At 50.4% G+C, this 14,961-nt stretch overlaps 7 protein-coding genes across 7 annotated transcripts; 2 read left to right on the forward strand and 5 right to left on the reverse strand.

Annotated features, from left to right (window-relative positions):
* The first annotated feature begins 272 nt into the window (after positions 1-272).
* BDQ94DRAFT_46593 (uncharacterized protein) lies at positions 273-834 on the forward strand. Its single transcript, XM_026775847.1, has 2 exons — positions 273-620; positions 688-834. Exons 1-2 carry the CDS (start codon positions 396-398, stop codon positions 799-801), a joined length of 339 nt encoding a protein of 112 aa, XP_026631685.1. The 5' UTR covers positions 273-395; the 3' UTR covers positions 802-834.
* Positions 835-1,539: 705 nt separating this feature from the next.
* On the reverse strand, positions 1,540-1,936 carry BDQ94DRAFT_179679 (uncharacterized protein; the record flags this gene model as incomplete). The annotated part of the gene is made up of 2 exons (XM_026773445.1): positions 1,540-1,818; positions 1,886-1,936. The coding sequence occupies 2 exons, from the start codon at positions 1,934-1,936 to the stop codon at positions 1,540-1,542; spliced, it is 330 nt and encodes a 109-aa protein (XP_026631686.1).
* Positions 1,937-2,178: 242 nt separating this feature from the next.
* BDQ94DRAFT_46599 (oleate delta-12 desaturase odeA) lies at positions 2,179-4,169 on the forward strand. Its single transcript, XM_026775848.1, has 3 exons — positions 2,179-2,282; positions 2,362-3,405; positions 3,468-4,169. The coding sequence occupies exons 2-3, from the start codon at positions 2,412-2,414 to the stop codon at positions 3,872-3,874; spliced, it is 1,401 nt and encodes a 466-aa protein (XP_026631687.1). The 5' UTR covers positions 2,179-2,282; positions 2,362-2,411; the 3' UTR covers positions 3,875-4,169.
* Positions 4,170-4,619: 450 nt separating this feature from the next.
* On the reverse strand, positions 4,620-6,637 carry BDQ94DRAFT_134385 (putative DNA repair protein (Rad57)). The gene is made up of 2 exons (XM_026764453.1): positions 6,236-6,637; positions 4,620-6,160 (listed from the first exon to the last, which is right to left on the reverse strand). Exons 1-2 carry the CDS (start codon positions 6,628-6,630, stop codon positions 4,822-4,824), a joined length of 1,734 nt encoding a protein of 577 aa, XP_026631688.1. The 5' UTR covers positions 6,631-6,637; the 3' UTR covers positions 4,620-4,821.
* A 3,411-nt stretch (positions 6,638-10,048) lies between these two features.
* Positions 10,049-10,697, reverse strand: BDQ94DRAFT_134391 (uncharacterized protein). Its single transcript, XM_026764454.1, has 2 exons — positions 10,563-10,697; positions 10,049-10,498 (listed from the first exon to the last, which is right to left on the reverse strand). The coding sequence occupies exon 2, from the start codon at positions 10,416-10,418 to the stop codon at positions 10,182-10,184; it is 237 nt and encodes a 78-aa protein (XP_026631689.1). The 5' UTR covers positions 10,419-10,498; positions 10,563-10,697; the 3' UTR covers positions 10,049-10,181.
* Positions 10,698-10,774: 77 nt separating this feature from the next.
* Positions 10,775-11,865, reverse strand: BDQ94DRAFT_134393 (uncharacterized protein). The gene is made up of 2 exons (XM_026764455.1): positions 10,910-11,865; positions 10,775-10,846 (listed from the first exon to the last, which is right to left on the reverse strand). Exon 1 carries the CDS (start codon positions 11,711-11,713, stop codon positions 11,228-11,230), a length of 486 nt encoding a protein of 161 aa, XP_026631690.1. The 5' UTR covers positions 11,714-11,865; the 3' UTR covers positions 10,775-10,846; positions 10,910-11,227.
* Positions 11,866-14,342: 2,477 nt separating this feature from the next.
* BDQ94DRAFT_134396 (uncharacterized protein) lies at positions 14,343-14,885 on the reverse strand. Its single transcript, XM_026764456.1, has 2 exons — positions 14,417-14,885; positions 14,343-14,360 (listed from the first exon to the last, which is right to left on the reverse strand). Exon 1 carries the CDS (start codon positions 14,863-14,865, stop codon positions 14,518-14,520), a length of 348 nt encoding a protein of 115 aa, XP_026631691.1. The 5' UTR covers positions 14,866-14,885; the 3' UTR covers positions 14,343-14,360; positions 14,417-14,517.
* Positions 14,886-14,961: the final 76 nt, after the last annotated feature.

A 14,961-nucleotide genomic window follows, 5' to 3' on the forward strand; every position in this document is an offset into this window, starting at 1 on the left:
CCATATCTTACAATCACATGCATCAAACCTTCTCAGTTCGGTTCAATCCATTATCTCTATACTCTGTAGATGACTGAACGATTATTTTACCCTAAAATACCCTAATGGTGTATTTCGCATTACGCGACAAACTTAACTTCTCTTATGTGGCAATGGCAAGTAAGTACGTAGGTTTTTTTATTTTTCTTTTCTCATTTTTGCCTGGCTGGGGCTTGCGTTTGTTAAAGTTTTTCCACCCGCGCCGCCGAAAGTCTAAGGCCATTCATCCATCCCAGTAAGTGGATTCTGCCGCTTTGTGTTCGAGTCGTGGAGCTGGAATACTACTTTTGTACATGCTGTAAGGCGCGCCACTACTGTCTCTCAACTAGATACATTCTGCATGCGGAGGAAATCACATGGGGGTTTCTTTCCGTTCGATCGAGACCTTTTTCCACGCTCAGGACCGTCCGAGTGCAAAGTCGATGATCCATCAACCTCTGTTGAATTTGGACGCACGCATTGGGTTGGGTGAAGCTGGTTGGTGGGATGGTGATACCACGGCATGTGAAGAAGTTGGAAAGAATCAAGAGGGTCTGTTCCAGCGGCATGGCTTCAGCCCCTGGGGGGGCGCAAAGCAAGCAGTGAGCATCCCTACTCTTTATGTTTGTAGTTCAGCTGGGGTCCTCTCCAATTCTGATTTCTGATAAGATGCCCGAATCATCTCCGACCCATTCCATTCACACTAGTCTCTCTGAGACGAGACGAGACGCCTTGTGTGATTCCTCGTCTCCATCGGAGGTGTCATCTGTCCTCGCATGGTGACTGGTGAGATTGACCAGTAAAAATTATCCGAATGCCACAGGGCCAACGACCAGCCCCCTCCGATAATCAAGTGGGATATAATAACCGTAATTCTTCATCCGGGTTCATGCCCACCGCCCAAGGGGGAAGCTGCCAAGATTGTTGAGAAGCCAATTCTCCTCTTCTTACCCGGCTGTGGGGCCTGAGGTCAAGCTCCCATTGGTTCCAGCGGGGCGGTGAGCCTCCGCGGTTCATGGTCCCTGGTAACCACGCTCGGGTTTCTGGAACGTGAAGTATTTTGCAATACTCGAGCCACATGGCCGGTTAGTCAGGAGTGCAACCACATCTTATGATCTTCTGGCGTGCGGTGAGAGCCATGCGGTGGAGGATCTCGGCTTAAGGGGGGCAAAGAATAATCCCTCAGCACACCCCGGAATGCAAAAATGACACTCTCCCTTCTGGCAATCAGGCCCGGACGGATCAGCCGCCCCCTTCCAGCAAGCAACAGGTGGCGTATACCTCCCACCAACCAGTCACGGATGGGCCGCAACCTAGAGGGTTCGTAGGCATGCGCATCTCGGGCAAGCCACAGACAGACTCCGCGACGACCTCGGCTCAGGTATCCAGACTCGAGCAGATTAACTTCCTACTACCTTGCCAGATGCGACGATCGAGCCAGTGATGAAACCATCTGCAGATGTAGAGCATGTCACGCAAAAGGCAAACTGCGCTGAGATGGTCCAGTAAGCGTTTCCGAGGTTATCCATCCACCCGATCTCTTCTGTAGACCAAAATGACAGGACAGAGTGAGATGAGAATACTGCAGAATGTAATGCCGTCGGGTCGTAATCTTCTCGTAAGTCGGGACGCCGTCCCGTATTGACGCGCCAGCCCCTGACCAATGAGAGTTGTCCCACCCAATACAAAATTTTCGCGGGAGATCCCCCGTAACGCAAAATTACCAGCCCAGGGGCCCGGCGAGACTTGCATCCAGATCGGGTGTTTCTGGATGGCTTGTCTTCTGGGCTTCTTCTTCGACTGCACTGGAAATTCAGTCTTCCCCAATCAATTCGCGTTTGTTTGGTTCTTGGGTGTTCCCCCTTACCTTTTCCTTTTTTGCAATTTTTCCTTTTTGCCCTCTTTTCGGAACCCTCATTTTCTTTTTTTTTGTTTTGCCTCCCCCCTCCTCTCCCCGGGTTCTGCTGAACGCTGAACAGGTGATCATCAAACAATCGCCCTTCATTTTTTTCTTTCACTGTTTTCGCCTCTGTCCATCCGCCTTTTTTTTCCTCCCTTTGAACCCCCCCCGTCCCACTTCTTTCTCCGGTCAAGGCTCTTTGGAGGCGACCATTTATATCTTTCCGATTGTCACCCTACCTCTCCTTCCCTCCTCTCTTCTCTCCCGATCCCATCCCTCCGTCTCCTTTGCTGCGTGGGAGCTCAACTCCGTCCAGTGCCTACCTTGAGCTGCTACAGCTTTGGCGCCGTGTTTTGACCCATTGGTACGTTGCACTTTGCGTGACCTGTTCTTCGCACATGCTGTGGCATTGAACCCGGGCTAACAGAGCTTCCAACCTCTAGACTTCGCCGTCTTTGAGCTCGAGAAAACATTTTTGTGGGCAAGCTCCAACATGTCTTCCACAGCTCTCCCCAAGCGCGTTGCGCTGCACCGCAATGCTACGGACTCGTCCGTCCCCAGCTCGGTCACCCCCTCCCCGCTGGACAGCCCTCGCCAGTCCCCTTCGACCACTTCCCTGTCGTCATTGGCGTCGGAGGCAGAGGCCAGCGGCAAGATGCTGGACACCTATGGCAACGAGTTCAAGATTCCGGATTATACCATCAAGCAGATCCGTGATGCCATTCCCGCTCATTGCTATGAGCGCAAAGCTCTCACCAGCTTGTACTATGTCTTCCGGGATGTCTTCTGGCTCGCGACCATCTTCTATGTCTTCCACAACTACGTGACCCCTGAGACCGTCCCTTACAAGCCCGCAAGAGTCGTGCTGTGGGCTCTTTACACTATCGTGCAGGGTCTGTTCGGTACCGGTGTCTGGGTTTTGGCTCACGAGTGCGGCCACCAGGCTTTCTCTCCGTCCAAGGTTCTCAACGACACTGTTGGTTGGATCTGCCATTCCGCCCTGCTGGTGCCCTACTTCTCCTGGAAGATCTCCCACGGAAAGCACCACAAGGCCACCGGTAACATTGCTCGCGACATGGTGTTTGTGCCCAAGACCCGGGACCAGTATGCCTCTCGCGTCGGCAAGGCTATGCACGAACTCAATGAGTTGATGGAGGAAACTCCCATCGCCACTGCCCTCAACCTCCTTCTCCAGCAGCTCTTCGGTTGGCCCATGTACCTGCTCACCAACGTCACCGGTCACAACAACCACGAACGTCAGCCTGAGGGTCGTGGAAAGGGCAAGCAGAATGGCTACTTCGGCGGTGTCAACCACTTCAACCCATCTAGCCCTCTGTACGAGGCCAAGGATGCGAAGCTGATTGTCCTGAGTGACATCGGTCTCGCCATTGTCGGAAGCATTTTGTACTTGGTCGGCTCCAAGTACGGCTGGATGAACCTTCTGGTTTGGTACGGCATTCCCTACCTCTGGGTGAACCACTGGCTGGGTAAGTTACTTTCTTCACAAACTGGCACAATTGCTGGAACGAATACTGACCTAAAGATATAGTCGCCATCACCTACCTCCAGCACACCGATCCCACCCTCCCTCACTACCAGCCTGATGTCTGGAACTTCGCCCGCGGTGCCGCCGCCACCATCGACCGTGACTTCGGCTTCGTCGGCCGTCACATCTTCCACGGTATCATTGAGACCCACGTTCTGCACCACTATGTCAGCACCATCCCCTTCTACAACGCCGATGAGGCCAGCGAGGCCATCAAGAAGGTCATGGGATCTCACTACCGGACCGAAGCCCACACTGGCTGGACCGGATTCTTCAAGGCTCTCTGGACTAGTGCCCGTGTGTGCCACTGGGTTGAGCCCACTGAGGGCGCCAAGGGTGAGAGCTCCGGAGTGCTCTTCTACCGTAACACGAACGGCATTGGAGTTCCTCCTGCCAAGCTTGAAAAATAGAGCATGTCTGTCGTACATAGAACGAGTGATATCTTTTTTTTCCTTTCTTTCTTGGAATTTTCTCTTTCTTTCAAATTTTCTTTTCGCATTTCGTGGTGCTCTCGCAGGATCGACATGGACCACGGTATGACACTTCCTGTTGTTGTTATGTCATAGACCAACTGCGAGTTGATTCGAGCTGAAGGCGTATACGGAACGTGGGGTAAGGATCTGAACGTGTAGGAGGGCCATCGTCGTGTCTGATTTAAACGTCCATAATTATCAATGTAATCCGGAGGGGAATCGTGTAATATGATCATCAATCAGCTTCTAAACCTCCAGCGCAGGTCGAGTCGAGTAATGTCTTCTAATCTCGTTTTCGAGAGAATGACGATACGATACAGATCTGCTTCCATCGTTATGGATTATTTGGCTGCTACTTCACAGTCAGATTAAGACCTCGTATGTATGACAAGCTTCCAAAGACCGAACGAAGGAACCAGTGGCATGGGAGAAGCTCAGCAAGTTCCAGGCTGGCTGACAGCGTCCCGACGGACCCACCGCATTTAAACCAAAACAATAGACTATAAGATTGACTGATAACAGGGCACTAGTGATCACATTGACCAAACCCAAAAAGTAAGCATAAAATTAAGGTGGGAATAGTGTGGGCGTGTGGAAAGTGGGGAAGGGAACTGAAGAGCTTAAACCTTGGGTAAGTTAGTTAACGTTAGTCGGTGGTGGTGGTGGGCAAAAGAAAGAAAGAAAGGAACAAAACTGCGGGGGCCCGTTCCGCCAGGCGCCGAAAACAGACGCTAGTCCCGGAACGGGTGAGACCTTTCAGCAGAGAGGCCTCAGACGGTTTACCAAAAGAATAAAATGTATTGACGGGATGAGGTAGAAGTACAAGAAGAAAAGTGAAACAGAATATATTGTTCGTGTCGTAAATCGTGACAGGGAATATCGCGCTAGATGGTGTCAAAATCCTCTGTACAGCCCCTCAGCCCACCCTTCCAGATTTCAAACTCCGCCTCGTGTTGGATTTCGCCCTGCTCTGTGACTGGTCCGGCAGTCCAGGGGGCAAATACAAGTTTCATGGTCCTTCGAACGCCTCGTGTAACTGCCTGTGATGACAACGGTGAGGATTGCCCGGTTGCTGCATGATCATCACGGACAGTATTCGGGACATCGAGATTCGTCTTATCGTCTACTGCATCGGTCTCGCCCGGTGGTGTAGAGACTGCAGGGTGGTGTGCCCTAAACTGTTTTTCATTCTCCATTGCTACCCGTGAATCCGGGGGCTCATTGGCCTGCTCTCTTGCTGTAGGCAGCAGATGCTGCTCGCTGGAGACAAATGTGTCCTCTAGAATGGCCTCCCAATCCACAAAGCGGCTCTCCTTTTTCAGTGCAATGCGACATGCAATCTGGGTAGACCAAACCAAGCCTAGAGCAGGGGTCTTCTGTGCAGATTGTTGGAAAGCTGGGTACAGGCTTGAGATAGTAGGTTGTAGCGTGTCACCCCACCCGGTGAAGAACCGCTGCTGGTGTAGAAGACTCAAGATCTCGTTTCGTACAGGGTTGCCAATCAGGTATGACCCGTCGAACTGCTGCTGCTGCGGGTCATCCTCTGTGGTGTACGGTGACGAGGGAAGACTAGACGGAGAGGATTGAAGGATCGGGTTATGAGGAGTCAGTTCGACATTCCGGGACTCAAGAGGTCGATTTCGTGGTAACGGTGTAACAGCTTCTAACTCGTGACGTGACGACGGCACTTGCTGTTGCGTTGAAGGAATAGACGAGATGACACCGCCATTCGAACGTATTAGTGTTGGGTGCCTGCCAGCAGCTTCAATGCGATCAGAAACTTGGTTCGCTACTACAACTGCGACATTTTCCTCCACAGCCAAGTTCCTCAGCATGTGGCCTAATCTGGAAAGCTCGCCAGACCGTGTGGACAAGCCTGACAGATTATGGGACGAATGTTCTGCCCGGTAATTTGCAGTTATGGAGTCAATGACGACCAATCCGACATTATATCGCTTGATTGCAACAGGGAGTTGGTAGTTGAGGATGTGATCTTGTGCCTCGAGATCCATGGCATTGATAGACAATATCTTCTCCAGCGAGGGCGTGTGAGCTTGCGACAAGGAAGATAGATAAGGATGGAATTCAATGAGCTGCGAAAGCCGTGGCGTCGATAATGGAGCTTCTGTGGAAATGTATATGGCACACTTGTCCAGACCACGAGGTGCAGGAAGTTGGGCGGCCAGGAGAAGAGTGAGAAGGAATTGCGTCTTGCCACTCCCACTGTGACCGATTAGCCCATTAGATCAGGACGCCTCGAATACGGACGGACTCACTCTGGGGAGCGAGTATACGCACCTCTCACCAGTCACCTCAGTCACATAACCCGTCGGTATGCCGCCATCAAGCAGTGCGTCTAACGTGGGGTCGAGTGTACTAATCGCACTCCACTGGGATAGATCTAGCTTGGTCGTCGGGCCTGGGAAGACAGGAACATCAACACTGAGGCTGGAGCTCGGCTCATCAGCATCGGGATCTCTGTTCTCCTTAAAACCGACATCATTGTGGAGTGCTCTTATGATCTGAGCGGACAATCGGCGGACATCGGCGGGAGGAACACGAGCACGCTTTGCGACTTCGAGAGTGTCGAGAGTGATCAAGTCGACCGTGCTGATATGGCTCCGCTCAAGAGGTGGGAGAATATGAGCATATGGCTTGGTAGGGAAGTCCGGAAGGACCGACAAAAGATCCATAAGCGTAGAGGTGGAGGAAGTCGATACTGGAGACCCTCCGCCATCTCGTGCGCGACGCGGAGAAAACGCGGGTCCACGTGCTGCCGCCCAGCGGCTTCCCTTCTTGGGCTCGTTTGGTCCGACTCACTTTCCGGTGGTATGAAGTTGTCCTGAAGTCTATTCGCGATAAACTCGTGACTATTACAGGCAAGTACCTTACCACCTATCGAAATAAATTGTGGAGTCTAGCTCCTCATACTACTCGGAGTGATGTCAAAATAATACCTTGACATTCGATGATATATCTATCCCACCACACCGTGCTTTGACATCACCGTCACTTCGATTCAACTCAAAGGATGCAGTCATAGCATCATGTTGATGGCTAATGATCACATACGAGCTAACATGTTAATTGATTAAGTTGTCACTGCAGTACAGGCTTTCAAGGAAACCCTGATTCTTTCAATCGTTGCCTCTTCGCCGCCACAATACTATCTATCACCTGCCAGGCTATATTCTGAATGTCAGCCTACATTTTTTTTCATCTGCATTACGACTCTGGAACCCTGAATGGGCTTTGCAAGCTACTAGAAGCATGCAGAACATCCTTCTGACTTAGCTGTCGTAACTGGCTTCATCAACTGATTTGATAATCTATTTCGTGAACGGTGCAGCAGCTGGACTATTCGGTGAAACAAGGCTGTACCAGTCTCTATCACTGGCTTAGAGCGACTCCAGATAGACATCCGCTGCCTGCCTTCCAGCACTGCTCGTCTTTGGTCAAGTGAATGTTCTGGCCCGCGTACTTATACTAGAAACAGAGCTGGAGCTACTGCGCCAGTAACGTGTCTGAGAAATAGACCATGGGTATCTATCCCTTGGTCTTCACAAATGAGCATTAGTTTCAATATGCTCGGCTGACCGTTGTGCTCTTCTTCAGCAGCAGCGCCCGAGTAGGGAGTACATTCTGGATGGTTTTGAAGGGCTCGCAGTCTTCCAAACTACGGGGTCCACCGGCGAACTTGTGACGCAAATCAACCCAATCATGTGCACCAAGACTGGAGACCAATGCGCGAGACAGGATATGATAGTCTGGATGTAAGGAAGTGAGCTCTCCTACCTAGCCTCTCTGCATGATACCGACGTGTTGCTGTGACTAGAAGTAGAATATCAGAGGTGTGTTGAAAGTATCGGTCAGAGGTCTTGGATCGACGTCGACAACACTAGACGATTGCAGAAAGGCCACTAGGTATCTCCTTCTCTAGTGGCTGAGTCGAGACTCGTGAAATTAGGGTGCATCAATGCCCAAATTCCCACTCAGACTGTCAACAGTGCCTTCCTTCTCAGACCCTTGCGACACATCAGCTGCACACCTGTACTAAGCCCTAGACAGGAATCCAATGAAGACGCGAAGCACACCCGTGCCATCTGATGCGCTGGCAAAGACAGTGTTTTGCTCTTCTGGTTATGGAATCCTTGATTTCTTTCACACATCTGATACTAACACACAAGCTCTAAAACCCACATCTCGAAGCTATGCGTACAATACCCATTCGAACGTACAGTGATCACCATTTTGTTATGCGGGCATAGAAACACCGACTTATGCTGGAATCCATGATATGACTCGCGCTTATGGAAGAAGTAAGGGAGCGGAATTTGTGTACAGCCACATGGTGCATCTCGGATGAGCGTATCGGGCAAGCGTGGGAAACGAACAATCATTCAAAGGGGTGGTAGCACATTGACAGTGACGGACATAGCCGAGACACGGATGGATATGTGGTCACGCTCCTTGCATCAGGAACCTAAAACATTCTCTAGCATGATTCTGGGGTGGGTAAGGACAGCATATAGCAATGACGGCCCTGCTTGGATATTCGAGGAGGGCTGCTAAACCATCTTTAGTGATATACTGTAGCATGAAATATGCCACGCCTCATACTGGCTCATCATTTTGCTTATTCCACGAATATTGCTGAGAATGTCCAAGGTGATCCTTCACCCCTCGAGTTATTATGCATCTATCCTAGCAACCACGAAGGTTCAAAGAGGAATTGATCTACTCGATTGTAACGCCGATTCGCATTGATCAGGAGCTGTCTTGACCCGGACGCATGACCTACTGCGCCGATGATCCTGATCATAGGGATGTTGTCTCTGCACTGCTGACCTGAGGCCTTAAGGGAAAGTTATGACGTTATTCCATTGAGAGATTACTTCACAGATATGCACTCACAGTTCCCGAACAGATCCTCTGACCCCTATACTGTGCTCCAGAGAGTACTATCGAGGGTAGGAGACATCCGGCACGAAAAGCCGAGCTGATAGTATACTTGCCCCACGACCTTTACTGTCAAAAGTCGCATGGAATGCGTCTTTGGCCGCACCCTTGGAGCCCAGTAGATAGAATGAACTTCTGCAACAGTGGGTACCTTGCTTACTGGGCTATCAAAGCACCCTATCGAGAGCAAGGCAACTACGCCTGCGACAAAACATGACACTCATAACTAGTTCGGTAGCTGGGCTTTCGTTCGCCTGTACTGCTGACGAAGAGAAGAGACATCATATTTCTCGAGCAGATCGTGATTGCCTTGGCAGAAGAGACCCAAAAGAGGTCCGGATTCCGTACCTTTATACAGAGCCAGCGAGGCCATATTATTGGTGGAAGAGGTTTCCAGCACAGCTGCTCTTCCAGTAGACCAGCGCAATGGCGTCCAATTCTAGGACATCAAGTCCTATAGTCACATTTTCAATCTAGTGACGTCTAACCCGATCGAGCGGGCCCGAGCAGTCTGAGAGGGTCTGGACTACTGTGTAGTGATACGTTACTGGCGGCATCTTCTCGATTTTGAGGGCGAAGCCGGTTGATCCCCTATACCAGCTGCATGGTACATACCCTGCGAGTGCAAAGGAGACACCATCCACTCTGCACCACGCAGCACCAAGGGATCAGTCAAACCCACCCCAGAAATTGCACCGGCCGCCCAGGCACGCACAGACGACAGCGCACCCGCGACCGCGTCCAAGCTCAACGGCGACCCAGAGACAAAAGGGCAAGGCTTCTAACCTAATGACCAGAGGCACACTCAAGTCCCGACACCGTGCCCACCCCGTACCTTTCCAAAACACGAATAAAAGCCAAGCAATTCCTTTCATCACCCGCGCTGATTGGAGACATGTGAATCACCCCGTTCCCGTTTATCCCGAGAGATACGAGGGAAAAGGAGAGAGGGGACTCGATGCATCACATTGAGTGGGGACGCGGATACCACGGCGTCGCGTATAGACCCAAGGCAAAAGAAAAATAACGGTCAGCTAGAACATAATCAGACTAGTCGACCCCCTAGTGAGTAGACTATGTACATGCTTAAGTGTCTCTGGGGGGGCCACTAAGTAAGTACGATACATAGATAGCTTGATAGATAGCTACAATAGTCAGAGCTACTACTGTGAGGATGGACGGGGAGGGGACGGAAATAGAAGCGGGGGCCATCCAGCTCCGTGCAGTGACTCAATATTTTGACAGCCATGATAGATAGATAAACTATTTCCTCCGGAGTGGATCATCAATGGAGGGGGGGGAGGATGATGAAGCTAATGTGCACTCCTCTGTGATCTTTCCTACTATGCGACGCACTAAAAAATGATAATGCCGTTAAGTTGCATCGGTAGTACATAGCCAGCTTTTTATCTAAGTGATGATGATGATGAGAGTTATTCATAGTTGAGTATGCACATTCCAAGAGGATAATTTCCCAGAGACGAACATTATGATCAGCTTCAATCCTTGAATGTGCTTCCATTATCTTGATATCATTATAACTTGCTTTTGTTTCCAAGGCAGCTTTGAAGCCGATCGCTCAGCCACAGTGAGGGGTTTGTTCTGTGTTGTGTGGTGTTAAATGAAGATCTACGCAAGGAATAATGACATACGAGTAGATAACTACCGGGATGAGAATAGAAAGAGGATACCAGCAGCAGCAATAGGAGTGAGAGGAGTAAGTAGAGTAACGAAGCACAGTCTACTCGTTAGTAGTATAATCGGCATACCTACTCCATCATAGGTGTGTGTAGTAGTATGTAATATATGCTTTTGTTGTGCATCGATCGCTTATAAGACAGTAGTATGGTGCCAGATGCCAGACTCATGATCCTGCATATGATGGTGGTACCGCCTACGGAAATAGCAACTAATTAGTTGCATAGATGGATAGGTGACTTGGGAGTAGTGGTACTTTTGTCTTCATACTACGTCGTGTATGGCGGGATTTGCTAACGGGATTTGAATGCATAGTATGAAGTATACTTTCCATACCTCAAGTATGGTCCACGAGAGGGTTTCAGTTGGTGCGTTTCTTTTTCTTTCTTCTTTTTTTGCTTTCATTATGATTTTCTATTTTATTTTTGTTTTCACGTTTCTTTGCTTTTAGCGTTGTCATGTCACTGGTGATCGCACGGCTACTACTCCATAGGATACTATTTCCTCCAATGACCTCGAAATTTACGCACCAGTCTACTACGTATGACCATGAGACCTGCCAAGTATGTAAGTTCTGAATGGAGCACCTTGCAGTTACCGGATCCATTCCAGCCACTTTTTATAAGATAGGGATTAGGAAGAAGCCCTTGGACTCGAGCCTCGGTATGTAACTTGGCGGAGAAAATCCAAACTGGGGAGGGGAGGGGAGGGGGGTGGAGGAGGAGGCTGTCGGGGACCATTCGTAAAGTAATCCGTAGTCTGCCACGATCGATGCGGTTCAAGAGCAGGGATGAGTCTCCTGCAGATGTGAGGAATGCACACACGTCTTGCCGACCATTTACTCACTTTTTGAGGGCGGTATGTGGCTTTTAATCCCCGAGAGCGCCTCAAAATGAAGGTTGTACAGACACTTTTACTCAGGACCGAATGTCGCCGTCCGAGATATTCGGGAGAGGGACGAAGACAATGCCACCAGAAGAGTGTCGATAGGAGAGTTTTCGAGGGTCGAACGCAATAATAGCGATGGTGTGGTGAGGTGGCATTGCCACATCGCCGCCCCGTTTCCCCCCCAAGCAGGCTTAGCGTCGGGGCTCGCAAAGTACTTGTCTGTAAATCCATCTGGTGATGATATCCCCAAAGATAGAAATAACCGTCACCAGTGTGATAACCACAACAAGGACCTGCTCCAATATGTGCCCGATCTTCTGTAACTGACACCCAGTGAGTCACATCTAGTTTTCGCTTGCTCTCTCTCCCACTCTACCTGTTACGCCTCCCCAAATACCAGACATCCAGCACCACACATGACCCATGCAGCCCGACCAGGGAGATCCATGCGGGTAGACCCGACAGGGTGGTTACTGGCCAATTTCGCTCGATAGCGCACACTCGGCTTATGCAGCATAGGCATCCGGACCCAAAGAAAGAGTGCTGGTGACATTCACGGCACGGAGTGCATCCAACATGCTTGCCTTGGATGCCTCGAACCTTCAACGTAGATCGGTCTGGACGCAAAGTATTCTGATGAAAGTACACGTCAAACTACCAGAGGGAAACTCAACGGTCTAGTGCTACTATGCACCGGCTCGGATCTGGCAACTTTCTGGAACTCATGCAGAATGAATGGATCGCTCGGACGGTGGTGGTGCCATGTCTCGGCGGCACGCACGTAAGAAACAGTATTTAATTTGGTATGACAACGGTGGTGATGGTGCTTGATGGGAGCACAAGGCACCTACCTACTATGTACTAGTCGCTGCTAGTTGCTGCTGACTGGCTGAAGGATTAATGACAGGAGAAGCAGGATGTCGATGCAAGTGGATGGTGGCCGATGCACGCTGTCATCATCGCTTTTCGGTGGCTTCTTGGTTGGTTTCTCCACTCGACTTTATCCCTTCCCTCGGCTCCCTGTGGGAGAGCATGACATGATTCAGACTCACTCTCCCTATAAACAGCCGAGACTATACCTGCTACTAAAACTGATCCTCATTATGATCCCCAGGTAGAGCAAGAGACGGAGGAGATTAGAGTGATTGACATGGAGATCTTTCCGGAGAAAAGTCCCCTTTGAGATTCCAGTCCGAAGCGCAGGGGTAATAGTCGCCCGTAAATCGACTAGATTCTGCCGGGGAAGGTGCGGTGTGGGCCCGGGACTCTCTTTCATTCATTTCTCTCTTCCGGCAAGAGGGTACAGTAAATCAGTCCGTCTGTCAGTCAGTCTGTCAGTCTGTCTGTCGGTCTGCCACTAAAATAGCACTTGAGTAGTACTAAGTGGTAGTACTAAGTACTACTAGTAGTAGCACTGGTTGGTGGTTGCACCATAGCAAATACACGAGGTGTCCCTCACACCGTTATCCCGCAACTTGTCACAGCTACCCCTGAGGAACCAAGTCTATTTATTCATAGTGGTTAGGGTAAACGTCGGTTCGACCATGTCATACTTAGCTAGCTTCAAGTTACAGAACGAGCATCCACGTTCCGACCTCGTACATTCGAGAGTTCCGAAACATTGTGAACCATATCTTGCCGCAGTCACACTAAGTCCGGATAGTATGTAGTATAATAATTCTATACACAACGAGAATGCTACTGTCGCTCAACTCACAGTGTAGGTCTTCAACTGCCTCTTCACCTGGCAGATTGTATGCCTGCCTAAAGCCGAGGTGCTGAACCAAACTGTCAATCTGGCTGGAATGGGGCCGCTTTATTCGGTGCGGACCGTCTGGGTGGGGCAGAATGAAACCTTCCACAATCCAGCCCTCCATTCATTCCTCGGGGCTGCTATCCATCCTATTTTACATACACAGGACGGAATACGGCACACGATGATCGGGGCGGCTTTACAAGTTTACATGAGTCAAGGGCCATAGCCAAACGGGTGGACGGACCAGGCAAAGCCGGCGCCTGACGCTTGGTTTTATCTTATTTTTCTATTTCTTATTTTTTTTTCCCATCCAGGACAGTACCAGTGGAGTCGCTAGCTATGGTCGAATCATGTCGCAGGTGGGCAAAGAGGAGGGTGTGGAGTCTCAGCTTCCGATTTGCTGAGGAGTCATCGTCATTCGCAGAACGCGATCCGATGCCATTCCCAAGAAGGCAAGACCACGGCCTAGATGGGCCTGCAGGCGCCAGGCTCATAAGGCTAAATTACCTGAAGGACCAAAGAAGGCCTCCAACGATTTGGGGTCGGGTGCTCAGCGATCGGGGCTGGGGCAGCTCCCATTGTCGAGCTGACGACCTGCTTTGTCACTAGGGAATCCCTGAAAGCCGTGAACAGTCCGGGCTCCCTACGAGAGGCCATTTCGTGCAGATCCAATTTTATTTGGAGGGGGCTGCGACAGGATTCCACATCCCAGGCTCCTGTAGTTTTCAGTTAAGATCGGCAGTGCTTCGATCGGTGCCAGATTTGCTTTTCTCGGATTGTTGTTTGGTTCGCCTTCGGCCGGTACCGGAAATCACCTTTTATGGACGGACGATTGTCATTCGCTCACCTGCCATCCAACTGCTCCTCGCCAATGACTGCCTGCCTGCTTGCTTACCTAGAAGAGGAAAAGAGAGAGAGAGAGAGCATGGAACCTGCATTGCTGCATCGTAGTTCGCATGTGGCCAGCCCTAATTAGGAACCAGAAAGCAAGCCATACCGATACGATAGCCAGTCATCTTTTGGCGACCGTCTCACACCTTGAATAAGTAGTAGTCGTAGGGGAAGATTCGAATATCTCCTATCTCAAGATTATTGGCTCCAGGGCTCGGAGCACGCAGCGTACTGAAGGACTTAGCCAAACTCAAAAAGCGTGCCATATTTATCTCAAGGCCACTCACCAACCAGCGGTCCAGTGGCAGGCCGCTTTGGGCAAAGTGCCAAAGTAAGCAACTCTGCCACTGTTAATGATTCTCAGGATCGCACAAGAGTAGTATATTTTTCAAAACGTTCGATTTCGACTGACAAATGGGGCAACCCTCTCCATGCGGGATTGCTGACGCTCCCCGAGACTGGCCGTGCAGCAGATACAAGATAGCACGCAAACCTGCAGGGTTGGCAAAAAGGCTAGCGATGAACAAGAAGACAAAGAGCGCATTGACCAACCCCCGCTATCCTTCAAAGCTCCTCTTCTTTCCCAGCTCCCAGGCATTTGGGATAAGCAACCGGCCCGCTGGACTGGGTAATTGCGAGCCCAATAATACAGTGTGTTATACGTGACGGACAGGGGGTCGAGTCGGGTAAGCACTTGTCTCATGTGAAGTGTTGTCGGAATCCAATGATCAGTCATGAGCCCATCCTGGATCGGAGTCCGGTGGGTTACCAACACTCTGGTTAATTACGCCGTGCCGTAAACTCAGTCCTACTCCCAGCTGAAAAGGTCAGC

This window comes from Aspergillus welwitschiae, assembly GCF_003344945.1.
Source record: "Aspergillus welwitschiae strain CBS 139.54b unplaced genomic scaffold BDQ94scaffold_2, whole genome shotgun sequence".
Taxonomy (NCBI): Eukaryota; Fungi; Ascomycota; class Eurotiomycetes; order Eurotiales; family Aspergillaceae; genus Aspergillus; species Aspergillus welwitschiae.

What these genes read in the sequence shown, in the direction of transcription:
- BDQ94DRAFT_46599 (XM_026775848.1), top strand. Translation starts at nt 2,412, where the DNA reads ATGTCTTCCACAGCTCTCCCCAAGCGCGTTGCGCTGCACCGCAATGCT. An exon ending in CTGGGTGAACCACTGGCTGG is followed by an intron (nt 3,406 to 3,467) that starts GTAAGTTACTTT and finishes CTAAAGATATAG; the next exon opens with TCGCCATCACCTACCTCCAG.
- BDQ94DRAFT_134393 (XM_026764455.1), bottom strand. Translation starts at nt 11,713, where the DNA reads ATGGATTTACAGACAAGTACTTTGCGAGCCCCGACGCTAAGCCTGCTT.
- BDQ94DRAFT_134391 (XM_026764454.1), bottom strand. Translation starts at nt 10,418, where the DNA reads ATGGAAGCACATTCAAGGATTGAAGCTGATCATAATGTTCGTCTCTGG.
- BDQ94DRAFT_46593 (XM_026775847.1), top strand. Translation starts at nt 396, where the DNA reads ATGGGGGTTTCTTTCCGTTCGATCGAGACCTTTTTCCACGCTCAGGAC. An exon ending in GGGGGGGCGCAAAGCAAGCA is followed by an intron (nt 621 to 687) that starts GTGAGCATCCCT and finishes ATTTCTGATAAG; the next exon opens with ATGCCCGAATCATCTCCGAC.
- BDQ94DRAFT_134385 (XM_026764453.1), bottom strand. Translation starts at nt 6,630, where the DNA reads ATGGATCTTTTGTCGGTCCTTCCGGACTTCCCTACCAAGCCATATGCT. An exon ending in ACTGAGGTGACTGGTGAGAG is followed by an intron (nt 6,161 to 6,235) that starts GTGCGTATACTC and finishes AATCGGTCACAG; the next exon opens with TGGGAGTGGCAAGACGCAAT.
- BDQ94DRAFT_134396 (XM_026764456.1), bottom strand. Translation starts at nt 14,865, where the DNA reads ATGACTGATCATTGGATTCCGACAACACTTCACATGAGACAAGTGCTT.